Below are 27,829 nucleotides of genomic sequence, written 5' to 3'. Positions count from 1 at the left end.
AGCCTCGAGAAAGTCAAGCTCAACAGAATCCTCTTGCCCGGTTGGGGATTCTTAAAAGGCCAGCGGGTGATGGTGAAGGGGCAGGCAGGCAGCTTCCCTCCTAGAATTCCTAGGCCAGGGGCACCTGGGTGGCTCAGTGGGTTAAAACCTCTGCCTTCCGCTAGGGTCATGATCCCAGTGTCCTGGGATCGAGCCCCCCACCCCCACCCCCACATCCGGCTCTCTGCTTAGCAGGGAGTCTGCTTCCCCCTCTCTCCTCCTACTGTGATCTCTGTCCGTCAAATAAATAAATAAAATCTTAAAAAAAAAAAATTCCTAGGTCAGTCTGAGCCAAGGTTCAGGATGTGGGTTCAAATCCCATCACCTCTGTTAACCTCCGTATTTCTTTAAAAAAATACCAAGCCTGGCCTACACATGACACTAATGTAACACCATATGTTAATTATACCTCAATTTAAAGAAAGGAAAAAAAAAGAAACTCCTGGCTTGCAGGGATGATACCAATCAATGTGGGTGGCAGTGGTCACTGTGAGGGAACACTAGGGCCGTGGAGTCCATTCGGCTGACACTCTCCTGCTTATACTCTCAGTCCCGCCTCCTGAGAACTATCCTTAGCTCTCCTCTTGGCAGGTCCTGCAAGCCTCCACATGTGCAGCCCTGAACTGGCCAGGAGAGTGAAAGGCAGAGAGCCCTGCCCAGGTCACGCCAGCCTCCCAAGTGTGAACAAGGCAAGAACAGCTTCGTTACCTCTGCACCTTAGCACCAGGACCGGGTGTGATAGTCACATTCTGCACACAAAAGCACCGAGGCTCAGAGAAGCAAGGTGACTAGACTAGCATCACACAGCAGGGAAGCGAGTGACTCAAACCTTGGACTGCCTGACCCCAATGCCTTCAACTCCCACCCAGGAGACTCCAAAGGACCCCACATGACTACCCCTGCATGACTACCACCGCCTAGCGGCCAAGGGCATCCCTAAAAGATGGCATTCTAGTTGTGTCCCAGCGCCTTGCACAGCAGCCACCCTGGCCACCTCTCCAGGGCTAACTGCTCGAGGTTTCCTCCAGCCTCCAGCCTTTGTTCCCGCTGTCCCAGCTGCCAGAAGGGTGCCCTCCAGGCTCTCCCACTGCTTAATGCTTGCCTATCATTCAGGTCTCCGCTGAACACCCCAACCTCAGAGAAGCCCTCCCTGGCTTGTGACACCAGGGCAGGCCCCGTTCTATGATCTCTTTCCATGCGCTTATTTTTTCTTTATTTTTTAAAAAGGATTTTATTTATTTATTTGACAAAGAGAGACACAGCGGGAGAGGGAACCCAAGCAGGGGGAAAGGGAGAGCCACTGTGTGCTTATTTTTAATATAAAAAAGCAACGTGATGGTGAAGGGGCAGGCAGGCAGCCTCCCTCCTAGAATTCCTAGACCAGGGTCGCCTGGGTGGCTCAGTGGGTTAAAGCCTCTGCCTTCGGCTCCGGTCATGATCCCAGAGTCCTGGGATCGAGCCCTGCATTGGGCTCCCTGCTCAGTGGGAAGCCTGCTTCTCTCTCTCCTCCCTACTTTTGCTCTCTCTCACTATCTCTGTCACTATGTCTCTGTCTCTCAAATAACTAGATAAAAATCTTTTTAAAAATAAAATAAAAAAATAAAAGCAATGATATAAACACCATAAAACTTGCCGATTTCAATCTTTTTTTTTTAAGATTTTTTTATTTGACAGAGATCACAAGTAGGCAGAGAGGCAGGTAGAGAGAGAGGAAGGGAAGCAGGCTCCCCGCTGAGCAGAGAGCCTGATGCGGGGCTCGATCCCAGGACCCTGAGATCATGACCTGAGCCAAAGGCAGAGGCTTTAACCCACTGAGCCACCCAGGCACCCCGATTTCAATCATTTTTAAGTACAGTTAGTACACTCACATTAAAAACCTTCACGCTGCTGTGGAACCATCATCCCCAAAACCCTCTGGAACTTTCCCATCTTCCCAAACCACAACTCCATACCCATTAAACACGATCTTCCACTTCCCCTCCCCCAGGCCCTGGCAAGCACCATTGGACTTTTCTGTTTCTATGAACTTGGTCATCCTAGGTGACCCACAGAAGTGCAGTCATACAGTATCTGTCCTCTTGTGACTGGCTCACTTTGGTTTAGCCTCGTGTCTTTGAGGTTCACCTATGTTGTGGCACATGTCAGAATTTCCTCCCTTCTCTGGCTGGACAATACTCAGTTGTCACGGATACACCCTCGGCACACTTGTGAACCTGCATCTGTCCTCAGGTGCGGCTTGCCTGGCTGGTTACTGTCCGTGTCTGCCGGAGACCATGAGCTCTAGGAGACAGGACCTCATCACTCATGCTCTCTGCTGAACCCTCACCAAGAACACGGTCCGCACCCAGAAGATGCTCATTGTGGATCTGCGGAGTAAATGAATGTACACTCTGGATGTTTCCAGGGCTCTACCTTCTGTTCTTTGCTCTCAGTCTGCCTAGATGGCTTGAGTGAATTTACCAAGGCCAGGTCCCCTCAGCTGGGATCCATGTTCTTAGTCCTGGGCCCCAGGCCTACATGTGCACCCTGAGCTAGGGGCTCTCCCCAGTCAGAACCTGATCTGGCCATCTCACCCCAGCTTTCATGTGTGGGGCTCCTACAGTGCTTCCATCACCCAGACCAGAAGTCCAGGCCTCATCCCATAGCCGACCAGCTACCAGGCCTGGCCTGATCAGTCCACTTCCTGAGTGTCTGTCCCGATGCTCCTTCCCTGTGGCTTCTGCTCTGGTCCTGGCCTCTCCTCCCTCACCCACCCTCAGTGGCTGACTATCCACCTTCCCAGCAGTCAGAGAGACTATGTAAAGCATGAATGAGACGACATCCACCCCTGGCTCAAAGCCCTTCGCTGACTCTCCAGGGCCCCTGGTAGGGTCCAAACCTTCTTCCTGGTAGTCAAAGCCTCTACCATGTGGCCCCCTGCATCCACAGACGGTCAACCCTTTGTGCTCTATGCTGGCCTCTCTTTACCTGACCTTGCACGTGCTGTTCCTATTGCCAAGACAGGTAGGGAGGAAGCCAGCATGACCTCCAGGGAAAATTCCCTGATCCCCTCACCTCACAGGTGGCCCCTCAATGCTTTGAGAATGAACATATACTCAACTCTGTGCCCAATGGGACGATGAGATCCTGTGGCAGCGGCTTGCCTCTCTTACTCATCCTTATGCTTCCTATTCCTGGGCTGGGGCCTGGCACACAGCAGGTACCCAGCATTTTATTCCATTCAATGATCATTTTCCCAGTCAATGAATAAAATGGATGGGGCTACCGTGGGCAGGGGCACAGATCTAAGCTCAGGCCCAGGGCTGCCAGGGGGAGGTGGCAGGACAGTAAAAGGAGGGAGCACCTGCCGTGGGGTGGCTTGTCTGGACTAATTAAGTCCCCTCCATGTTCTCCCCGACCCTGGCAGGGGCTTCCTCCTCTGGGGTAGTCACACGATGGGGGAGGGGGGTTTCTCCACAGAGGGATGATGTATCCCAGGGTCATTCCTCTCTCGTCTCCAGCCTCCATCCTGTCCATAAAAATGACTTTTTTCCCATGTGTGTGACAGCCTCCTAGATTCAGAACGGCCACTCTCAGGGGCCTGGTTAATAGCCTCGAGCCTCACCTGCATCAAGGTGCGCAGAGACTCCACGTACGACTGCTCCGTGTCCAGCAGGGTCATGGTCACGTGCTTCCGCATGTCCTTGGGAGACAGAAGGCAGAGGGTGAGCATGCCTTGTTCCCCTCAGACCCCACCCCCCGCAGGCACAATGACCGAAAGAGCCCACCCTCTTCCTCTGCCTGGCCTTCGAAGCCTGCTTTCCCACCATCCAGGGCTGCTGGCTATTACCCCAAAGCACCATGGGCCTCCACTCTGCCAGAACTTGCTCACACGCTCCCCATGCAGGGGGCACCCTCCCCCCACATCTCAAATGCCCCCCCTTCCAGGGTGTGCCCCTTACTCCTCCACCACCTCCCTATGGCTGCTGGCAGAAATGGTGATCTCCTGTTCACTTCGAGGTTACCCAATGGGCTCCTAAAAAGGACTCAAAACAACCAATAACCTCTTACCTTGGCAAAGGAAGATGCCTCCAGGCCACCCCCCGCCCCAGCTGCCAACTCCAAAAACCCCTCCTTCAGGCTCAGTGCTACGGGGTGAGACCCTACCAGGCTGGGCTTCACACCATTCCTGAGAGTGGAGACTGTGGCCTCCTGCCACAGATGAAGAAAAGGTGACTCAGAAAGGTGACATCAGTGCCAGAGGTCACACAGCCAGGTTGGGGCAGGGTTCACCCACTCTCAGACAAGGCTGGATATCCATTCTCTCAGTAAAAACAGGTTAACTGAGCCCTACTCCACACCAGCTCTGAGCATATCATTATTTCATCCTCCTGACTACCCTGTGAGATAGACGATGTTCTTCTTCCCATTTTAAGGATGGGGAAAAGGAGGCCCAGGAGCTAAGGCCTCCATCCTAAGCATGTGATGGTCTACAGTACGGAGTCCCTGAGGGCCAACCAGCTCCCTCCATTCATGCCGGGTCTTCAGTGTTGTTACTCTGCCTCAGCAAAATGGCTCTTCTATATCCATCTCCCTGCCCCACATGGAGCTCCCTGAGAGAAGAACCGGGCCAGGCTTGGCCCTGAGGGGCACAGCCTCCCTCCTCCTTCCACTCCCTGAGCCCAGCCCTGCTAGGCCCAGGGCTGAGGGTCATGGGCAGGCAGGGAGGCCTCCTGAGGGAGGCAGGGCTGGGGCTGGCCCTGCCAGCACAGAGGGCTGGGGTAACTCACGCAGGGAGGCTGACGCTGCAACACCCGCCTTTCCCAGCCTCCTCCTGCTTGAAAGCACAGTGCGCTGTCACTCAGCTGTCAGGTAGAGGCATGGAAATTAAGGCCAGCTCCCTGTCACTGCATGGAGTGCCCTTCTGCACGTGCCCAGACACGGGTGTGAGTGCACGTGGGGGTGGGGAGGCAGGAGCGGAGCAATGCAGCTGTCAAGCAGATCAGCAGGCCCACCTGTTCTGGGCGGGACAGCCCTGTAGGCTTAGCCTCCCCCAGGGGCCTAGCCTCCCCCCCAGAGCCTGTCACCCCTCAACAGCCCCATCCTCAGACCTTTACTACAGGGGGTGAAGAAGTGGGAGAGGGAGGGGGGCTGGAGGGATACAGCAGGAAGACAGAGGGGGGCCTCTCCTACCAGTGTGATTGGGACATCATGACCCAAAGCTTCAGACCCTGCACACAGCATGAAGACAGAGACACATGTACACAGGAGAAGCCATAAAGGCCAGACACTCTGCGAAGAGACCAAAAGGAAATGTGGCCAAGTCACCTAGCTGAGAACCAGGGCCTTCAGCCCAGAGATGTCAGGTGGTGGGGAGAAACACATCACACACAGCACAGCATGGGGAGGAAGACAGAACCAGAGGCCCAGCGGGAGCCGAGGAGAGCAGGACAATGAGAGACAGGGCCCAGAGACACACACAAAGGCACAGACACAGCCCCTGGAAGCCTCTCCCTCCTCTTCCCCCAGAGGAGAAGAGCACGGAGCCAGAAATGGGGACACCACCATTGCCACCACAGCATGACAGCTTCCAGGCCCAGCAGGTCCAATGGCAGGGAGAGAATGGCAAGGCAGGAGCATGATCAGCTACTCCCAATGCCCCATCCCCCGCACACACACATACACCTGGAGACTGCTGATGAAACCTCTCCTTCCGGAGCCTGTGAACCCAGGATACCTCCGGAGCCGGTCTCTGCCTACACCCTGACACATATCACGCACTAGGTACCACTAGGCCTTGCCAAGGCTGGGTCTCAGGATACAGGGTCTCAGGATACAGGCCCACACCCCAGTTGAGGTTGCCAGCCCTTCTGCCATCCCAAGCTTACATTCTGGTACCACCAAACCTCAACACCCTGCCAGACGCACCATCCCTGCCCCCATCACTAGTCTCTGAGCCCCCAGTCCTACGGCCGGGCAGCTGTTGTGCCTGATCCAAGTTCCCGGTCCTGTGCCCTGGCATCTACCCATGCCTCCCCCAGGCCCGTTTGCGCTGGGTTCTAGGTCTTGGCCCAGGGCCCTGACTGTGTCTCCCCCTCCCTGTACCTGGGCCTCCCCAGGCTCCTCAGCGTCAGCACCACTGCTCCCGGCGGGCTCCCCGGAGGCGGTGGCCGAGCCCAGATCGCGCATGTCTTCCAGCGCAATGGTGAACTGGGCCAAGGTCTTCACCATCTGAAGCATGCGGCCGGGCCGCCGCCAGGGCGGGGGTGCCGGGGCGGCGGGGGACGGCGGGCCCCCTCTCTCCCACCGTCGCTCCCTCCAGGGGCTCAGCCCGGCCTTCGCGGTGTCAGTTCCAGCGCCGATCTGATCGCGTCGGCCCGGGCGGCGGCGCTGTTGCCTCCTCCGCTTCGCGAGTGCGCTGGGCGAGCCTGGCGCGCTCGGCACCGCTGGCGCGGGGGGAGGGGAGCGGAGAGGAGCGGAGGGGAGTCCCCGCCCCGCGTGCCCCCCCTCCCCGCTCCGCCCGCCCCCTTTCCGCGCAGCCGGGTCTCCCCCAACACGCTGAGGGCGGTAGGACCTCGTCCCCGCCGCTCCCGCACGCCTCAGCCTCCCCTTGCGGACCCATCCCCCTCAGAGGACAGAAGTTGGCGCACACCAGTCGACAAAGGCCAGTACACTGGGAGACATGGGCCTTTTGTCCACGCCTGTACCCAACCGGGCATGCACGGACCTACACTGAACAGGCCCATATACATGGAAACCTGTCCTCCGGCCTTGGTTTGTATACGAGTGTGGATGGGGGCCAAGTGCACAATCAACAGAGTCCCATACAGACCTGAGCCCGGACACACATGAACCCGACCCAGTGCTACACGGTGGCACATGCTTCCGGTTCACACAACTAGAACCAGGCACAAACAGGCACACATATTTAGGGATGAGCATACATGTACATCCCTGGAAACTGACACTGTCCTCCCTTGGGAGGGGGGGTGCAGAGCATTAGGGCCTGATAGCAGAAAGGGCCCACCCTGAGTCATGCATACTCCCACCCCACCCAGTTGACTTGTGTCTATACTTGAGACAGTCCTAGTGGATTCCAGCCCTAGTTCTCTCCACCCACGCCCCCAGCATGGGCGGGGGCTCAGGCATTTACAGTCCCTACCACCATCACCAGATGATGCTCCAGAATGTATCCAAGCATGATCAACAGGACCTGGTCCTCAAATTGCAGGCGATGCCAGAACACATCCCAGACCCATTTAATCAGGAGTAGGGGCAGTATGAGCTTTGTTTTTGTACCAGCCTCCACCACCCACCAGGGGACTCTGCAGCTCACTGGGGGTCCCTCTGCTGTGTCTCTGCGCTGGCTAACTTTATGCTTCTTCAGTGTACTGAGGGCTCCGACACTCACCGAACTCCTGATGCCCTCCCTCAAACCTGCTTTCTGCTGGGTTTCTGGCACAGTGGACACCTTCTGACCCATCACCCAAGCTAGTCCACTCATTCCCTTTCTCCGCCTTGATTGATATGCTCCAACCACTTCTGTTTTAACTCTTAGAAACAGACCAGGCTCTCTCCTAGCAGTGCTTTTGCTTTTCCTTTAAGATGAATCTTAGTGTGATTGTCACCTCCCCCAGGAAGCCCTCCCTGATCCTCAGATCAGGCCAGATGCACCTGCTCTGCACTCTCAAAGATTCTCTGTTTTTCTTAACCAAATACCATAGTTTGTAATTACACATTTGAACAATTGCTAGGTTGATGGCCATCTCCTCCAGGGACACTGTAGGTCCCCTAAGGGCAGGGTCTATGGCCCTTTGTAAACCACAGCACTCTGCACATATATGTTGGCTAATATACAAAACTTCAATAACTCTTACCCCCACACACACACTGAACAGTCATCACAGGGAGGCAAACCCTGTAATTTCCTGCTCAGGAATCTTCCCTGGCAGCCCCAAGGCACAGGATCAACCCCTTGCTGGCCCTTGCAGCCTCCTGCCACCTTCCCCTGTTCAGCCCTGAATCAGGTGAATCAACACCCCACAGCCCCACATTCCCCATAGAAGGGAATTCTTCCTTCTCCTCTCCTGAGAGGGCAGGACATGGGCCCAACAGCACTGGCTTCCTCAGAGGATCCAAAATGTCCAACACTTGAATTTTAACTTCCCAACAGACAATCCCAAAGTAGTCAACAATGAAAACAGGCACAGGGAATTCCAAGAGAGAGCAGCCAGAGAAAAGAGGCATGACCCTACCTGGCAGTGAGGTGGCTCCCAGGGAAGTGAGGCTGCACGAGGGGGCAGAGCCTGACTCCTGAGAGAGGCTAGCTAAGTGTGTGCTGCCCCCTCCCCTGTGTTCTGAGAGGGCCTGGCCCAGGGTAACGCCTGTGCGAGCTGTGCGAGCTTGTTGAGTGAAAGAATGAACGGAAGTGTGAGTGTGTCCTCTGCACTGACACCCTTGCTGGTCCCTCTATGACACTGGTTCTCAAAGGGCAGGCTCTGTGGACCCCGAGGGAATGTGATGGAAATGCACATTCTCAACCCCCCCACACTGAAACACACACACACACACACACACACACCCCTCTTTATAGACCTGAAACTCTGGCAGGGCGGGGGCGGGGGGGCGCAATCCGTCCACTGGCAGCACAGAGCCTTCAAGGCCTAGAGCCTGCCTGGCCACATCCCATCCTAGGGCACAGGTCCTGGCCGAGCCCCTCCTACCCCTGGGAGGCAGAACAAGGGTCCCCCAGGAGGGCCCCCAGCTCTCCTCTACCTCTAGATTGAACCAAGAAATCCAATGAGTGCAGCTGCCTCTTACCATCTCTATGGGCTGGATTATGGACTTCCCTGGGGGCTGGGCATGTTGGGGGAGGGTTTGGAACCACCAGACCAGTTGACGATGGAGTGATGATTTAAGCACAGAGGATGGACACAACCCCTGGGGAAATCTAAATAGCCAGGTCTCAAAGATAATCCCACACTAGCAGGAGGGCCATGATTCGAGCGTCCCATCTCTAGCCCATTGCTTGATCACGGTGGCTACTTAACTCACCTTTAGTTTTCTCTCAGCACCTCCTCCCCCATCTGACCCTGTCTCCAGCTATGTGACCTGGGGCCTCATCTCCCCTGAGCAGCTGGGGGGCTGTGCATAGCTTGGACTTATTAGTATAAGTATGTCTATGCCCTCACTCACTTTAGCAGGACCAGGCCCTGCACAGATGAACCACTCTGGTTGGCATCCAGGAGCTGCCAGACAATATACATGACTCAGCAGAGGGAGTCACCTGTGCCTGGGGTAGGGGATAGTTAGGGGGTATTCAGGGAGGCCATCCTGGAGGAGGTGGGGTTTGAACAACCTCCTGAGGTCAAGAAATCCAGAGGCGCGTGGGTGCCCAGATAGCAGAGTTCACGGGAGGCTGCAGCCCTAGAGAAGGGGGCAGGGCTTGGCGCGGAGGCCCTGCTTGCTGCTGCTGCTTCATTAAAGATGGCTAATTACATCCAAGCCTGTTGTCATGGCAACAGGGGAGCTGGTGGGGTGGGGGAATGAAAGGAAGCTGAGAGAAGGAACAGGAGCACACAGCTGCTGAATTGGGGTGTCCAAGGATCATTCCCACAACAGCAAGGCATCGGAGCCCCTCAGGGTGAGGTCAGCCCGGATGCGTGTTGGGGACACCACGTATGCCCAGAGCACCCCGTGCAGGTCTGGTTCTTTTGTTGTTTGGCTGAACTGAACCCTCCTTTTAGGCGCTGACGTCTCTTTTCCTTTTGGGTATCTACAGTTGCTTGGAGTGGGTCTGGCTCGGAATTGTTTTTACAAGCGTACGACGTGGCTGGTAAGGGCCCTCCTCTCCTCTCCGTACCCCACACCCAACTGTGACACATACACCACCCTCCTCCCACCAAGCAGCTCCCGTCCTCCTTAGGCCAGGGGAGATGAGAGGCAGGGAGGGACAAAGGGCTCTGCTCTGCCACACCACTGCGCCCTGTAGGAGAAGCAGGCTGGGCACCCCAGTTGGGTGGAACCACCCTTCTGCTGGTCCTGGGGAACACCTAACTCTCCCTCCCTCCAGTCAGTCAGCTGACACTTCCCCATCTCTCAAAGAAGCCTGATACCTTGTTTTCCTGCCTCTGGACACACCTCCCACTATGAGCCCCACCAAGACCTCCTCCAAGACTTCTTGCCCACTTGGGCCCACTTGGTCCTGCAGCTAGTGCTGGACCAGCTGGCAGCCGGGGATGAGATAGGATGTATGGATGGACAGACGGATGGGTGATGAGTACGGGCTGACCGAGTGAAAGGATGGTAGGATGATAGGTGAATGCAGGAATGGACGGGTGAGCAGAACGATGTATGTTACAAATGAACACATGAGTGGAAGCGCAAACACATGGTTCCACGGATGAGTAATTCATGGAGTTTTTATTTTATTCATTTGTTGATTATTTCAACAAATATTTACTGAGTACCTCCCAGGTACCAAGCACTATGCTGCAGATTTACAGGGAAGAAAAGCGATCCGTGCCCTCCTGGGCACCACAGTCTAAACGGGAAGAGAGGAAGTGAAAAAGAAATGACAAAGGCAATTCAGATTCCGGGGCAGTGGGTCTCCTTAGGCTCCTGTGGGGTGGGGAAGGGTCTCCAGACTTTCCTATCTGCACAGCTCTATCTAAGTATCTGCCACAGAGGGTCTGGACCCCAGAGCTGCCCACACAGATCGGGAGCACCATAATCTTAGAATCCTCACCATCACTAATGTTGTTGGAATACTTTTCGGGTGTCACCCCCCCACCGTTGTTTTCCAAGCTCTGGCTCCTTTAATCCCCACAGCAACACTACATCAAGGGCTCCGTTATTGCTTCTCCTCTATTTTACAAACAAAGAAACTGAGCCTCAGTGCAGTCACCTAAGCGATAAAAGGTGATGCTGAGGTAGCAGGCCTGCAGGGTCCATATTCCGCAACCCACCCCCTCCTCTGAGAGGACAGCTCTTCTCCACCACCCCTCCAGCCTCATGCGCTCAGCCTGGCCTCCCCCCTGCCTCCCCAGTGCACTAGTTGCCTGAACTGCCTTTCTCTGGCCTCACTGGTACTGAGATAATGATGTAAAAAGGTTCTCCTGACCCAGGGTGGTTTTGGTGGAAGACAAAATGCATCAACAGGCCATGCTGGGATCAGGGAGAATCCTCTTCCCTGGAAACCAAGCCCTGGCTAATGACCCAGATGGACCGTTTCATGTTCCTGACCCCACTGATCTCCACCGGTGTGGACTAGTGCTGGGTGTCCCCGACCTGATGGGCTAGTCATTTCCCTGATGGTGCTGCGCTCCTGGGGCTTCAGGTTCATCACTGAGACCAGAGTTCCAAGAGAGGGACTACTTGGCACAGAAATGGAGAGCAGGCTCTGAGGCCACCACTTGGGCTCACATCCTGGTTCTACCACTTGGTGGCGATGTGACCTTCAACAAGCCACTTCCCTTCCTGGGGTCTCAGTCTCTCCATTTGCTCTTGTCTGAGACCCCTTCCTGCTTCTTCCCATCATCTGTCCCTTTGTCCTGCCTTCCCAGGTCATGGCCTGTCCCCTGTAGACCTTCTCTTCCAGAAGGAGGAGCCTCCCAAGGCCTCACAGAGTTCCCAGGCAGTGTCCAAACCACAGGGCTCCCCTGAGACTGCTGCTCAGGCTGGGTCCCAGAATTCTGGAGAATGGGAAGGAGAGATCGAGGGCCAAAGGGGCCTCAGGTCCTTCCTGCCACGGGAAGGCCGCTGCTCTGCTTAGGTGGGCCTGTGAGTGACATGACGTGTGTCCCATCTGTGTGGACTTGTCCACGTGTCTGTGTATACCTGCCAGCGGTCCGTCACCACGTGACCACACAGCCCATCGCGGGGAGACGGTCCGTGTGGTTCCGTGGCAGAGGTGAACAGCGAAGGCCACTTCCATGATAATCAAAAGCAGCCATAGCTGTTGTTTCCTGAGCATTCACCATGTGCCGGGGACGAGCCTAGTACTTAACACCACTGTCGCATCTTATCCGCAGAGCCACCTGGGGAGGTGTGGCATCTGGTACTTCCTGAAGACAGCTACCCCAGTATTCTCCGTGCTGCCTACTCTTCTTTTAGCGTGCTACTGACACTATTCCGTAGCCTGGTGAGGCCTGGGTCCCCTCCCCCTTGTAACCAGGTGACCTCTGTGACTGCCTCGGTGAGCAGAAGACAGCAAAAAGCAATACCAAGTGATATCCAAAGCTTGGCCATAAAAATGCCATGCACGTCCTTCCACCTTGCTGTCTCGGGTCCCTTGTTCCCGGAACCAGGCTGCCGCGCTGGGTGGAAGCCCAGGCCATAGGCAGAGGCTGTGTGTAGGAGCTGACCGCCCAGATAAGGTCCCACCCAGATGCCCTCATGCACTGCCAGGTCTCTGAGCAAGGAAGCCTCCAAGGGGATTCCAGCCCAGTCACTAAGACTGAGTGGGAACTACCTAGCTGGGGAAACTGAGGCTCAAAGGAGTAACAAAGCCAGGTGAAGCCAGGAAGCGGCAGAACTGGGCTAAGAACCCAGGGTCCTTAATGTTCTGAAGGGAGAAGGGAAGCAAGGGGATGATTTCTGCACAGACCTAGATTTCATCTATTGGCCTAGAGGAGTCTAGCTGGAAGCCCTCATCCCGGCAGCACTAGAAGATCACCTTCTAGAAACTGACCCTGCTGGCTGACGGAAATTCGAGGTGGCAGCTCTCACTCCTTGTGCTGGGGGCTCAGGCCCGATTTCTAGCTGATGAACCATGCTGGCCACTACTCAACCCAGAAGAAACGCCTCCCCCCACTGCACTCCTGACCCCCTCCTGGACCTCCAGGAGGGAAGTGCACTCCCCACACCCTTGGTGGGGTCTGACTTTTACTACCAGCTCATGTCCAGTGAGGTGCTGCTTCTCATGTATTATCTCATTTAATCCTCACACCAATCCTCTAAGTTACGTTTAACTATTACCTCCATTTCACAAATGACTGAACAAAGGCTTCAAGAACTGAAGCAACGTGCCTGAGGTCAAGAAGTTGGATGTGGCAAAATTGGGACTTGGCAAAGCAGGGATCTGGCCCCAAATAATCAGCCTAACAGAGAGGCAAGTGACTTCCTCAAGGTCACAGAGCACATAAATGAATCAAGCCAAATGCATGACACCTTGAAATAGATGGTGACGGTCTGTATTCTCTTCCTTGGATGACTGGCAATAATAGGAGAGATGGAAACAAGAGGAAGGTCTGTGTCCACGGCACCCCTTTCCCCAGTAGGATCCAAAGGGCAGAGACCAGGACTCTCTGTGTTCACAGCTGTGCCCCTGACCCACACTAGGTGCACAATACATGTGTGTCAAATGACTGACTTGCTCCGTAACTTAGCAGTGTCACTCCACACTCTGGGATCCTTTCCTCCTGGGGAAGGAAGGAGGGTTCAGGTGGACTCTGATTCCTCACCATGTTCCTTGAAGGAGGTGTGTAAGTGAGGCCACGCCTGAGACAGCCAGTGGACAGCCTGCCCATCCTCCTAGATTTCAGGCATCAGGCTTCAGTGAGAGAGCTGGGCCTCCAGAACTGCACTTCCAGCAGACAACCCCAGATGGCAGCAGAGGCCTGCATGGCAGGAGCTGCGGTGCATGTGGTTTAAATTTAACTGGTCTTTTTTCATTCGGGGTTTTTTTCTTCTCTGCCCTCTCCCATACCCACTTAATTTCGAGAAGATACAGCTGGACCTTCCAGCTTGGAAAAGAAGAGTTTCTTAACATCAAGGATAATGGGCGGAAGCGAGAGGTGGGGGGTGAGGGAGGTAGGTGGATGGAGAGACCCCAAAGGATGTGAAAAACACCTCCAGACCAACTAATATGCTCTGAATTGCCTCATCTCCAGGGCCCAAGGGGCTCGGTTTGTCATCTGTACTTTTCAGGCAGAGAAACTGAAGCCCAGATCTTCTAGGTCCCACATCTGAGTCTGAGGGACCAGGCTGACCCACTCTTGGAGGCCAGGGGTTGGGGGCAAGGACACCACTGGGAATTGAATGAAGCTTTAGAGTAGGATTTATTAAATCTGGCAGCCGTAGCTCCCAGGAAATACACCCACCCAACCCTGTGCACACTTGTGCCCACAATAGTGGTCTGGCCCATGGTCCCAGTCCTAGCTCAGAACCTATGTATGAGGTCATGAGGTCACCTCCCAGAGCCCTCCCCTCCCAACTCCAGAAACTGTCTCATTCAGGATGTCTAAACCTTGCTCAGCAGAGACCACCACAGGGATTTGGGCCAGATAGTCTGGCCCTAGCACTGCCACCTTCTAGCTGTTGCAAACATCCCTTCCCTTTGACCTCAGTTTCCCCACTTGGAAAATGAGGGTGAACACCTGCTGCCCAGTAGATGCTCTGCGAAGGAGGGCTCCCTTCCCTTGCCTCCACCCAGTTCTCCAGCTTGCAGGGAAGCTGGGGTGAGGGATCGTGGGAAAGGAAGTTATCCAGTGTCTGTTTCCAGACCCTCCTGCTCCCTCCCTCTCTCGGACCCAGGCACAAGCTGGGGGAAGGGAGGGGGTGGGGCTCCATTTGTGTGTGCCTTCGGGGTGTGGGATGGGGTGTCCTGGCTCTAGAGCGGAAGATGACTCACTGGGCTGTGGGCCAGGCACCCTGGGAAAGGCCAGGCCAGCCTCAGGCCAGAGCCCCAGGGAGCTGAGAGGCAGGGAGGAGGGAGCAGGGCCTGTCTGAGCTGCAGATATGATCCTGGGGGCTCTCAAAGCAGAGCAGACAGAGGCAATCTTCCCCACTTACAATGGTGCCAGAAATTATATTCAAACCACCAAAGGCTGAGGGAAGTTTGAGGTGTCATCAGCTCCTACCAACCTACGAATCTGACCTGTTCTAGGTGTGGATGCTGCTAAAACAAGGAGGGGTAATCCCTCTCCTTTGGAGCTCGCAGATTTCAGTATCCGTGCCCAGAACAGTCTGGCCCAGAGTAAGTACCCAGTACATATTCGTGAATAAGTGAATGAATGAAAGTAAGTTTCAGTGTTATGAACGTGCACCGCAAGCTTAGAATGCCCGCGTTCCAGCTTTCCTTATAAAGGAGGGAGCCAGAGAAAGGTCCATTCCTTCTCAGTTTATGGATAGGCATGGAGGCTCAGAGAGGAGAGTGTCTTAAGACCCCCAGGGCAGTAGGCAGTCAGCTGAGGCTAGAACTGGGCCCTTGGGACTTTTGCACTAAATCTGGTCCAAAGGGGCCCAACCTACTCCCCCATCTTCCCTACCCCTACCCTAGTCCAAGATCCAGGGGACACCCCAGGAGAGGAGCAAGTTCAACCCATCAGTAAGTCTCTCTGGCTCTAAAGTAAGCCCTGGGTGCCCTGGCTCAACCTAGACTAGCTCAGAGAAGACCCTCCCATCATACCAGCTAAGCTGAGGGTGGTCGAGCTGCCCGGGACAGGGAACAAACAAACAAGACTTGCCCACCAATCCCTCTACCCCAGCCTCCGGAGGGCTGTCACTGGGTCTGGGTCACATTGGTAGAAGTGGCCCCTACCTTGGGCCGACCAGAAGCAGCCTCAACTTCCAAGCCTTGCTGCTCAGGATCGACAATTAGTGACCAGTCCTAGTGTCTGAGCCGCCACAGTCACCTGTGTGTGCATGCATGCACGTGGGTGTGCACACGCACACGCAACAGGATTCAGAGCTGAAAGTCAGCCAGAGACAGGCCGAGGCTCCACTGTCCCAAAGCCCCAAGACCAGGACTACCACTTCCGGGAAGCTGTCTTAATACCCCAGGATCTGGCGACTCCCCTCCTCCTCAGAGCACCTTCAGCCTCTGCGGTTGCAACCATGTTCTCCTGACCCTGATAGTAGTAAGTGGCCCCACCTAGCACTTCGCTGTTTACAGAACGCTGGTAGGGCCTAATCGCATTGGAGCATCTCAGGGGGGGAACCAAGGCTCAGTGAGGAGTCATAACTTGCTCAGGTTTTCAAGATAAAGGCAGTGAGGTTGGGGCCCAAATCCTGCCCTCTGTCGGTTACCTGCAGTGCCCGAGGTCGGGAAGAGAGCAATGGCAGACAAACGGGAGTTCATCTCTCACAAGCAGTTCCTGAGTGCTGCTTACCCAAAGTTACTTTAACCTGAAGGCAGACCTCCTAGGTGGGCCCTTTTATTACCCTGCTTTACACGAAAGGAGATGGGCCCAGAGAAGCTAAGGACTGGACTCAAGGTCTCATAGTGACAGGGTCTGTGCCCACGGGGGCCCCCAGGGTCAAAATGTCTGTCCACATCTGTTCCACTGTGCAGGAGAGGGGCTGCCTTCCAGCCCAGGCAGCAGCAGAGGGGGACGAGAACGCTCACACTGCCTTCTCCACAACAGTGGGAACTGACCGCAGGGCTGCGGGAGTCGTGCACTTAGGGAGCTCTTTAAAGGGCCATGGGGGAAGTGTTCAGTGTGATATTAACTGCAAGAAGCAAGAAGTCTACATACTGCACCATCACCACATCATGAGAAAGATGTATGCATACATACATACAATATACACCTGCATATATATGTGCATATATGCAAGGAGAAAAGCCTGGAAGCAAACACGCCACACACCTGGAAGTTAACAGTGGGTGGGAGCCCTGGAAGAAGGAGGGCAAAGCCAGAGACCACATGGCACAGATGGCCGCCCCAACCTCCAGGAGGCCCATATCAGTGCCAGTTTCATCTATACGATACAGGATATAAAGGGCTTACTTAGCATTATGCCTGGAACAGAGCCCTCCATAAACACTGGCATGTTATGAATAACCAGAGAACCTTAGAAGGCAGGTGATCTCGAGGGTGCCCGAGTGGCGCAGTTGGTTGGTGTCCGACTCCGGGTTTTGGCTTAGGTCATGATCTCAGGGTCATGGGATCAAGCCCCGGGCCTGGCTCCCTGCTCTGCTAGGAGCCTGTTTGGGATTCTCTCTCCCTCACTCTCTGCCCACACCCCCACACCCCTATGTGCGCACACATTCTCTTTTGCTCTCTCCCTCTAAAAAAATAACTAGGTAGCTCTTTTTTTTTTTTAAAGATTTTATTTATTTATTTGACAGAGAGAAATCACAAGTAGATGGAGAGGCAGGCAGAGAGAGAGAGAGGGAAGCAGGCTCTCCGCTGAGCAGAGAGCCCGATGCGGGACTCGATCCAGGACCCTGAGATCATGACCTGAGCCGAAAGCAGCGGCTTAACCCACTGAGCCACCCAGGCGCCCTAAATAGGTAGCTCTTAAAAGAAAAGGAGGCAGGTCATCTGAGAGGTTGAGGGCAACATCCCTCTCCCACTGTAGGCTTCCCCTGGCAATCCTTGTTTGCATAACCCCAGGGCCAAGGAGTTCACCCCCTCCAAGGGTACCATGGCAACTCCTTCCACGATGGGGCATGTCTACTTGGAAGAAAGCCCAAGATGGGATGGGCCCCTCGGTCCTGAGGCAGCCTTAGCATTGGATAGTGGTGACCTTAGGAAGGATCTTCCATCTCCCATTCCAAATCCTTTCATGGGGCAATTCTCCAGCTTAAGTTTCGAAGACCCTTTCTGGGTGGCTCTCTTGTCCCAGCCCCGGTGACCATCTCTGTCCCTCCTACTGTGTCTGGGATAACAGTAGCATTTGCTGGCAGCACTCTGTGCCTTTTCCATTTTCTCCCTTGGAAAACAAATGAGAAACCAGCTGGGTCTGATCTCCCTATCCCCAACCCCTCTAGTCCCCTAGGGGTGGGAGGCCCTTTCTGCCTCCTCCCTGGACAAAAGCCTGGTAGAGAATCCCTGAGAGGAGGGGCTCTGTGAGCTGGCTGTTGCCACGGCAATGGCAGCCCTGGAATTTGACCACTGGGGCCCAGGAGTGGGGGTGGGGAGTTGGTAAAGGCCCTGTGGGGGCAGGGAGGAAGGTCCAGAGGCCCAAGAAAGCCAAGAAGAGCAAAGGCAGGGCAGAGGTCAGGGTCCCCTCTGTCGCCTCAGTTTCCCTATCTGTAAAGGGGGAAGAGGCAAGGACCTCAAGCCCTCCCCCTACACAGCTTTAATCCAAACTGGAATCTGGGTGAGGGCCAGGGATGGCAAAAACATGCGAGGCAAGTCCAGTAGCCCCTTTTGCTGGACAGTGACCCCAATGGACAGGGACTGGCCCCAGGTCACAGAGCAAGTCCAGGACAGTACTGGGACTAGCCCCTGGGAGAGTGGTCTGTCCCTATTTCTCCTCCTGGAGAGGACAAGGATGCCTGCTTCATGGAGGGGGGATAAGGACCTCCAGGAAGAGCTATGGCTGGGTTGGCCTGGGTCCACAGTCAGACAACTGACAGTGTGCCTGCTCCAGCAACCGTCAGCATTTCTGGACCCAGAGGGCTGGCAGAGGGCCTGCCCCCAACCCCTGCCTGCAGTGCCAGGCGGCAGTGGGTATTTTTAAATGGGTGCCCACCCCTCTCTGCCTTCCCACTGGCCCACTCCAAGAACACAGTGAATTCTGCTGCCAATCCCCCAATCCCCTCCACTTCAGCCCAACTGAATGGGTGCTGGACCCATGGCCGGCCTCTCTGTCCCTGCCCTCAGGATGGCCCCCACTTGCTGGCCAGCATGCCGGCCACCACCACCCTCACAGTCAGCCCTGGGTTCACGGTGATACCCGGGACCCCTTCAGCGACACTCTAGGTATATACTTTAGGCCCAGAGAAGGGCTGGGACTTGTCCAATGTCACACAGCAAAGATGTATGTGGGCAGGCAATGCCCCCAGCCTTGGCCCAATCTCCACCTGCCTATCCCAATATACGGGTGTTGCCCCAAGCCCTTCCTACCACTCTGCCATTGACCTTCAACAGCTACAGCCTCTGGCCTTCATACCCACCCCAAAAAGATACTCTAGTTCTGGGAAAAAATGGAGTGGGAGTCATAACCCCCACTACACACCAGAATAAATTCCGAATGGGTCAAAGATTTAAATGTAAAACATAACAAGAAAACATAAAACACCAGAGGAAAACATGGGGAAAGTGCCTTTTAACCTTGGAGTGGGAAAGGGCTTTCTAACTGCAACTCCAAATACAGAAGCCATAAAATAAGAGCTTGATAAATCAGACCAAACAAAAACAAAACCTTCTGCAGGGCAAAAATATGCCATAAACAAAGTCAAAACTCGAGTGACAAATCTGGAAAAAAGTATCTACAACTCATAACCCAGACGATAATAAACTCCTTAATATTATAAAGCTTCGTAGGAATTGATGAAAACAAAAAGCCAACAATCCAATAGAAAAAATGGGCAAAGGGGAAATGGCTCATTGAAAAGAGAATCCAAATGTCTCCTGGACAGGTGGAAAGACGCTCAGCCTTGCCCGTTGTAAGATAAATGCAGATTAAAATACACTGAGATGCCATTTCACCTCTCAGACCAGGAAAATAGCACAGGTCCAACTCGGTGATGCTGTGGGGACACAGTCTCCTTACGCCGGCGGTCCCTCCATGAAACATCAAATCAGAATCACATATACCTTTCGTCCCAGCAATCTGACTCCTAAGACATTACTCTAAACATACACCAGCCCCCATACAAAATAACCTACGGACAAGCTTGTTCACGACAGCACTGCTGGTAATGGCAAAAGACTGAAAATAACCTAAACATCCTTTAATGTGGGCTTCAGTACAGATCCGGTAGTCAGCGTGATGGGACACCCTACAGTGCGAGAAAGAATACCCAAGCTCTTAATGCACTGAGAAGGGAAGATCTGGGCCGAGATCTCACTAAGCAGACAGCGGTGTCTGTCTGTGTGGAAAGTGGAGGGAAGACAGTGCATTTGCTGGCCTTTGCATATAGGATTCATAAGAACTAATAACCGGGTATCCTGGGTGGGGCAAGGTGGGTACTAGGTAGCTGGTGGGAAGGCTTTTCCCCTTTTTGATTTTTTGTTTGTTTGTTTGTTTGTTTTTTAAGATCTTATCCATTTGTTTTAGAAAGAGTGTGCACATGAGAGCCGGGGGGAGGGGAGGGGAAGAGAATCTCAAGCAGACTCCCCACTGAGTATGGAGCCCGACTCTGGGTTCAATCCCCCGACCCTGAGATCATCACCTGAGCTGAAATCAAGAGTCGATGTTCAATCGACTGAGCCACCCAGGTGCACTGCCCCCCTTTTTATTTTTCGTAACTACATGAGTATGTTACATATTCAAAATCTTTTTTTTTTTTTTAAAGATTTTATTTATTTAACAGACAGAGATCACAAGTAGGAGGAGAGGCAGACAGAGAGGAGGAAGCAGGTTCCCTGCTGAGCAGAGAGCCCTATGTGAGGCTCGATCCCAGGACCCTGGGACCATGACCTGAGCCGAAGGCAGAGGCTTTAACCCACTGAGCCACCCAGGTGCCCCACATATTCAAAATCTTAATACATACATTGAATTTCCATTTCAGCCTTTGCGACTCTCTTAATCTTCCCTCTCACCCCTCAAAAGCTTAGCTTCAGTCTCTTCCCCAGGAACTGTCCCTTATGCACACTGACTTTCTGTGCTCCCCCTGCCTCCAGGCATCTCCACCTAGGCCCCCAATCACCCCTGGGCACTGCCCTGTGTTCCCAGCCTATGCAAAGGACCAAGTCCCGAAGGGGCTCCTGGTGAATGAAAACCAGATTTCACTGGAAGAAGGAGGGTTTGTTCTGGGACCCTGAGTTTGGAGCCTTTGTCTTTGCTTTCTCCCTTCAGCTTCCCACTCGGTCTTCTCTTGCGCAATGCCAGTGTCATCTGTGCTCTCGTCCAGGACACTTTCCCTGGCTCCCTGCCCTGCAGCCAGAGAGGAAGTTCCTAACCCCTTCTGCAGAGAACTGTCAAATTCCTCCTTCATAGCTGCCACGCCTCCTCAAGTCAGGCAACCTCAGAGCTGGGCTTTGACCTCAGAGCCAAAGCTTGGAGATGAGTCCCCAGCCTGGATGAAGGACGCGGGGCTGGAATTTGCTGGGCAACACTGGCAATCCTGCCTGTCTCTGGGCCACAGATACTGACTGTAAAGTGAGGTCAGTCATGGGCAAAGTCATAGCAGGCTGGGAATCTCTGCCCGTGAGAATTCAGTAGGTCCTCAAGCCCTCGGAATCCCACCCCACCTCTCCAAAGCCCCTTCCTATGGCAAAGCTCTCATCCTATGACAGCTGCCTGGGAGGGGGGGGGGATGTTTGAGCCTCCCTTGGAGAACTCAGCCTATCCTTCTACCTCAGAGATGACTCTAAGCTGTTCCTGGTGACCCCATACACTTCTTCTCATCCCTGGGACCCCTCCTCAGCCAGGCCAGGTCATTACCCTCCTCTTCCAACTTTACGATTTCCCACTGGTCCCCTGTGGTCAGTGTTCTAGCCCAACCACCGCAGGCATTATCACCTTTAATTTTTAAGGAAACCCTATAATAGCTGCTGTCATTGCCATCACCATCATCCCCATTTTACAGGTGCATGAATTGAGCCACCGAGGGATTAAATATTTGCTCCAGGTCACACAGCTAAGAGGAAGAGCAGGAGTTGAACCTGAGCCATCTGGCTCCAATCTATTCTAGCCATTACACCAACACAGCTGGACGTAGGATCAGAGGTGAGCGCTCAGGCTGCCCCTGACACTCTGGGTGCCCCGGCTCTTGCTGACACACTAGCATCAGGTCAAATTTCCCCACTTCCCCACACATGTCCCATCTGGCTGCATGATGCTCCGGCCACAGTGATTCCTCCAGCCCATCACACTCCTATATACCAGGCCTCAGCAGATGCTGGTCTCTGCAAGGTGTGTCCACCCCCGTCTTTATATCGGGCATTTCTGCCTCCACCCATGTTTTTGATGGCCAAGGAAGTGGGAGCCTAAGCTAGGTGGCAGGCCAGGTAGGCTGGTGCCCGAGGTGGGCAAAGTCTGGGTTGCAAAGGGTCTCAGACTTGACAGGTGCCTAGCTCGGGCCTTCTCCTGACAATAGCTGTTTACACTTCCAGTGACTCTGAGCTCTGGGGGAGCCTTCTCGATTCATCTCAGTTGAGCCAGATTCCTCCCCCTGTCCTCAGCCAGGGATGGAGCTGGGCCAGGCAGCATGCCTACGCTGGAGGCACAGCTAGCTGCTATCCCCCTGCCTCCTCAAAGGGCCTGTGCCTTCCCGGAAACAGCAGTCAGCAATCAGGGCCTCTCTACCACTCTGAAAGGTCGTTTTCCTAATCAAGCAGGGCCCAGCCCAGCTCTGCAGACCCCTGGTAGGGGACATCGCCTGCTCATTGGAGTCCCAAGGTAGGGTGCTCCATCATCCTGGCTCCTTCTGGAGACATGTCCCCACCAGGGTTTGTCCCTGCCCAGGGAATCTGGCTGGGTGGAACTTCTGAGCCTGCAGAGAAGCTGAAGGGAGACGCTTGTCCTGCTCTCAACCCACGTCCCTGCCCCCACCAGGGCCCTTCTGCCCCAAACAGGGATTCTCTGCCTGAGTCCCAGGGGGCTCCATGGAAGCACACGGGGGAGATAAGATCAAGAGGGCAGATATGCCCCCACCTCCACTTATATCAACAAGGTTCTAAGCTGACCTGTTTTATAGTTCATCGAGATTCCTCTAGAAGGTAGGGTTCCACTATTTAAAAAAAAAGATTTTATTTATTTAATTGTCAGAAAGAGAGAGAGCACGAGCAGAGGGAGGGGCAGAGGAAGCAGCAGGCTCCCGGCAGAGCAGGGAGCCTGACTCGGGCTCGATACCAGGACCCTGGGATCATGAACCGAGCTGCAGGCCGATGCTTAACCTACTGAGCCACCCAGGCGCCACCACGCTATCTGTAAGAGTTTGGAAATTCCTGCCCCAGGGTGAACTCCAGACTTTCAGGGCTGGCCTTTTAGACTCCCCAGAACCCACCTGACTTTCTCCAGAACCAGTGGGCTTTCATGGCACCCCAGACAAACCAGGGCTTTTCCATCACAGGCTTCTGCCTTCCTGGTTCTCCCTGACAGAAAGGCCTGGCCCCATTTTCACCAGTAAGTCCTGCTGGTTCTTCAAGGCTCCAGCCACATTAGCCTCCCTCCCCCTCAGCCACTTCGGCCTCCTTCGGATCCTCAGTTCTCAGATGGGGCTCCCACCTCTTCTTGGGGCAGGAACCTCTGTCTGTCTGTCCTGTAGCCCACATGCTAACCCTACAAATATAGGTACCAGTGGGTGACAGTGGAGCTGAATTTTAAAGGTTACCCTGGGCTCTCCAAACCCATTACCCAGGCTGATTCCAGAGTTAATTACCCAGGGCTCATTAGAAAAGCTCGGAGCAGCTGTGGAGTCAGCTCAGATACCCCGCCAGTGACAGCGAGCATCTGGGTTCTCCCCCTGGGAATGAGGTCCTGCTCCAGGCAGAACATGGGCTGAGGCCCCCTCCCGGACACGTGGTTCCGGCACCCACCACACAACCTAGCCCCCACACGCTGGGTACTCAGGGTTTCAGTGCAGGGACAGACGACTCTGTCTGCATGTCCCCAGATGGATGATGACTGTTTACACTGCTTGTTAAGTTGACCTCTGGCTGTCCCCATCTACTCTAAGTCTGCAGTCATCAACACTTGCTTTGGGAAAGGTGTGAGAGATTCCCAGGCTGGGCCCTCACTTCTGATATCTGCATAGACGTCTTTGTGAATACGGACGACTGGGGATTGAAAAGAAATGTGTATGAGTGTGTATGTGTGTGTGCGTGCGTGTGTACCTGCCTGCATGTTGCGGACCTCAGGCTTTGCCATGCTGGGTTCACACCATAGTCAACTTACCCCATGGCATGTGCATTGTCTGTGTAGGTGTATACACCTGAGTGCTCTGCCAGGACTCCTCTCCGCATTTCCACCCCAGGCTCAGGGCCCAGAGCTGGCTGTTTCTTCTCCAGCACCCATGGCCCAGGCTTGGCCACATGGAAGGTGGCCTGATGACTGAGGGGAGGAGGCCACAGTGCTGCCTGAGGCCCAAGAGTTAAACTCAGTGGGATAGGGCTCAGGGCTAGGGGCCCAGAGGGAGACCGGGGGTGGGGGGAGGCGGCCTCTCTGGGCTCTTTGTCCAAATATGGAAGGTTTTTTTGTCTCCATTTGAGTCACGCCGGCCATGGCCCAAGAGATCTGCTTTCCAGATACTGCCGGCAGGACCGCGCCAGCACTGCCTGGCCTGCCCCTACCCACCCCTCCTTCCCTCGCCTATGGTTCATCTCAGCACCTTTCTAACCCAAAGCTTTCTCCACAAGCAAGGAGCCTGACACCCACCTCAGCTGCACTCTAGCATCAGGAGAAAGGTCCCTGGGCCAATGGTTGGGGGAGATGCTCACTCCTTCTGCCTGTCCATCACCTCCTCTTGCAGCCCAAGGGCCCCTTATATTCAAGGAGCCATTCAGCTAGTATTTACCGAGCCTCCACTCTATGTTTCTCCTCGGGGCTAGGACTGCGGACTGCAAAAAGAGTGGATTTCCCATGTCCAAAGCGGAATCCCCTCTCCTCCCTCATACCCACCTTGGTGATGGCACCGGCCCCACCCAGGCGGTCTGAAAGCCAGGAGCCTCGGGGACATTCAGAGATCCTGGAACCAGACTCCAATCTCCCGCTCAGTTAGCTTCCCTAACCCTGGCGAACTACTTTATCATGCTTTGTCCAAGGCTCCTCATCTAGAAACAGGGATGACAGTATCTCCCCACGGCGGCTGTTGAGATTAAATGAGTGGATGCGTGGAAGCGCTCAGACCAGCGCCCGGCACATGGGGAGAGCTTGACACGCTTTGCTGCCACTACTTGTGACCCACCCCCACCCAAGTTGCACCATATTCAGTCAAGTACTATGGGCCAGATACCCCTAGACTTTGGTCCACTTCCTTCTGAATCTCTCTGCCACGTTAGACCAGCAGCCTTGGAGTGAGGCCAGCCTGGGTTCTAATCCCACCAGCTCTCTCCTGAGCTCTGCAATCTGAGCTAGGAATCTCACCTTCCCTGGGCCTCAGCGTCCAGTTCCCACCACACCTCCACCCCTACTTGGTACTGGCTTGGGACAGTACCTTTGCCCATCTGCCAGCTCTCACCTGCCTGGGTGCTCAGGCCTGCCATCTCCAGGGCAGAGCCCATACAGGGCTGGACATGGGTGGTGGGAAGAGCTCTGAGCAGCCTGGGAATTCCCCCAAGGGCCAGCCCCAGCTCTCCTCCTCCTGCCTTCCCCACTCCCTCCACATTATTTGTTTAATACATGTGTTTTGATGCCCTGTGTGCCAGGAACAGCAGGGTTTGGCAAGGGTGGGGCCGCCTGACCAGAACCATGTACCAGGCCACGGGGTGAACCGGGGGCCCCACCCACATCTCCACATCTCCGAACCTTTGAGGTCTGTCGTCCACTATACTCCTGCCCCAGAAGAGAGGGGTTGCAATCAGCTGCTGGTGGAGGGGAGGTGATACCTGACACGCAGGCTAGGATACCAAGGGGGCACCTCCCTACACAAGGCCCTCTTCTGAAGTCCTGGTCCTGGCCACCAGCCTCTGTCTGGCTCTGTCAGAGGCGGGGAGATACAGGGACAAGAGACAGCCAGTAGGGGCGAGGCTGGGGGAGGAGGGCAGGGAGAGGAACAAAGGAGGGAGGAGAGAAGAAAGCCCCAGTGAGGGAAAGGCCTGGTGTGAGTGAGGAGGGAGGAGGCAGCTTGCAGCCCAGGCCCTGGGTCCAGGTGAAGGGGTGGGGCAGGCAGGATAAGGGCCTGCCCTGCCCTCCTGCTCCTCCTCCTCCTCCTCTTCCCCCTCTAGCCTTGGGGCCAGGCCGAGGACTATTTTTAGCCAGGGCTGAATTTAGCTGTTCCCTCGGAAATTCCTCACCCGCCCCAGGCACCGCCCCCGCTGGCCTTGGGGAGAAGCCTGAAAGCTCTGGTCCAGGAGGAAGGGAGAGGAGGACCAGGGTGCAGCGAGGAGCTAGAAGATTACTTAGGCATCTGATGAGGAAACGGCCTCAGATCAGGCCCCAAATCTGAGTTACTCCTCTCTCTACAGCCTACTCTCCTCCAGGAAGGCTTCCAGGACTGCAGGGCGAGAGAACAGCACTGGTCTTGGGGTTGGTGGTACATATATCATACGGATACTTTGTCTCTGACTACAGGACCCACGTGAGCACTGCTAGCAAGGTGGCCTTCCTGTCTACCCACCAGTAACTCCACCCCCAGCTCCTAAGAGCCTGCACAGTCCAGAGCTTTCCTGGACTCTGCCACATCTGGGATTCCCACTTCACAGAAGGGAGACTGAGACTGAGTGACTGGTCTTGGGTCATAGCTAGCAAAGCAGCACAGGCCTGCTCCTGCCCACCCCTCCACCCAAGCTCCCCACCCAGGCCAGTCCCAGAGGTAGTGGGACTGGGGGTGTAGCCTGGAGCTCTGCTCTTCTCTGGTGACCCCACTGAGAAGCAGGCACTTCTGCTGGAACAGGAGGTACTGAAGTTAGACAGGAAGCAAATGAGGCACAGAGACATGGACCTGAGCTGGTTCAGAGCTCCCTTCCCCTTCTGGAAACGCAGAGAAACATTCAACCGTGAGGCAGGGGGATGACTTAGGTGACCATGCATTCTGTCCCACTGCCCTATTCTCGAACTGCAACAAGGGAGGCAGCCCCGCTCCCCTCATGCTGCTTTCTGGTAGGGCCCCTGAGCCTAAATTTAAGTTGTCAGTTTTTACCTCCAAATGATCTCCCTAGTAAGTCCTTTTTATTCCATCCCTGCATCACCTGTACCCCTTAGCTCGGGCTTCTCATCTCTTGCTTTCTCCAGTCCACAACCAGAGGATGTTTTTTAATGTGTCCATCTGGCAATGCTCCTCCTTGGCTTCTAACCTTCCATGGCTCCCCACTGCCCACAGGACAAAGCCCGGCCCATTTAACTTGGCACTTCCAGCCTTCAGCCTGGCGCCCGCTCACACAACCTCTCCCTGGGTGCTCCGGTCAAACGGGGACCTCTCTGCAGACACATATGGAGGCTTCTTTTTCCTGCCTGGTTCAGCCCGACTCCCTAAAATGCCGAGTGACCCATGCCATCCCGTCTCGAGAATTCCCAGTGGCCCCTTACATGCAGCAATCCAAGTGTGAGGCTGGAACAGCAGTGAGGTGCCTGGTCCACTATGTCTCGGCCTTAGGGAAGACCCCTGCCCTTGCTGGCCATCAGTTTACCCTCTGAATAATGCTGGGTTGAGGGATGGTTAGAAGACATAGCTGACAGCTGGTTTCTCTCTCTTTCTTTCTTTCTTTAAGGTTTTCTTTCTTTAAGGTTTTCCTTCCTTCCTTCCTTCCCTCCTTCCTTCCTTCTTTCTTTCTTTCTTTGGGATGAGAGACAGGGACAGCACAAGCAGCAGGAATAGCAGGCAGAGGGAGAAGCAGGCTCCCTGCTGAGTAAGGAGCTCAATGTGCGAGATGTGCGTCCGGATCCCAGGACCCCGGGATCATGACCTGAGCCAAAGGCAGACACTTAATCGCCTGAGCCACCCAGGCATCCTGACACAGCTGGTTTCTAAAGATCTTTCCAGGTGGACTTCTTGGGACCAAGGGCCCTATCCCTCTTCTTCCTCCTCCTGCCTCCTGGCCTCCCACGAAGTTGGCTATCTTACCATCACACCACACCCCGCCCCTCCCAGGGAGACAGAAGGCAGAAGGGGACAGTGAGAAACCAGAAGTGAGACTTCAGTGACACAGGCAGCCAAGAAAGATGGAGTCAGTAGGATTTTTTGGGGGGAAGGGTCCCTTCCTGTCCTTCCAGCCTTCCCTTCCACATCTGCTCCTTGACCTCCAGTGCCCTGTCCTGGGAAAGGACTGGATGTTTGTCTAAGGGGGCTCAGGGGGAGGGGTCTCAGCAGTCC

At 54.8% G+C, this 27,829-nt stretch overlaps 1 protein-coding gene across 2 annotated transcripts in view; it reads right to left on the bottom strand.

Annotated features, from left to right (window-relative positions):
- The window catches only part of ARHGEF17 (Rho guanine nucleotide exchange factor 17), a 54,447-nt gene that overhangs the window by 14,715 nt on the left and 11,903 nt on the right, over window positions 1-27,829 (bottom strand). For both annotated transcript variants that reach the window (XM_004768218.3, XM_045071516.1), the window contains exon 2: window positions 3,644-3,721. In XM_004768218.3, the coding sequence (XP_004768275.2) occupies window positions 3,644-3,721 (78 nt within the window). The remainder of the gene's footprint in view (window positions 1-3,643; window positions 3,722-27,829) is intronic.

The sequence above is a fragment of the Mustela putorius genome, unplaced genomic scaffold (assembly GCF_011764305.1).
Source record: "Mustela putorius furo isolate JIRA1106 unplaced genomic scaffold, ASM1176430v1.1 tig00003987_pilon_pilon_pilon, whole genome shotgun sequence".
Lineage (NCBI taxonomy): Eukaryota > Metazoa > Chordata > Mammalia > Carnivora > Mustelidae > Mustela > Mustela putorius.
The sequence above is the reverse complement of the archived record's forward strand: the minus strand, read 5'-3'. Positions and strand labels throughout refer to the sequence as shown.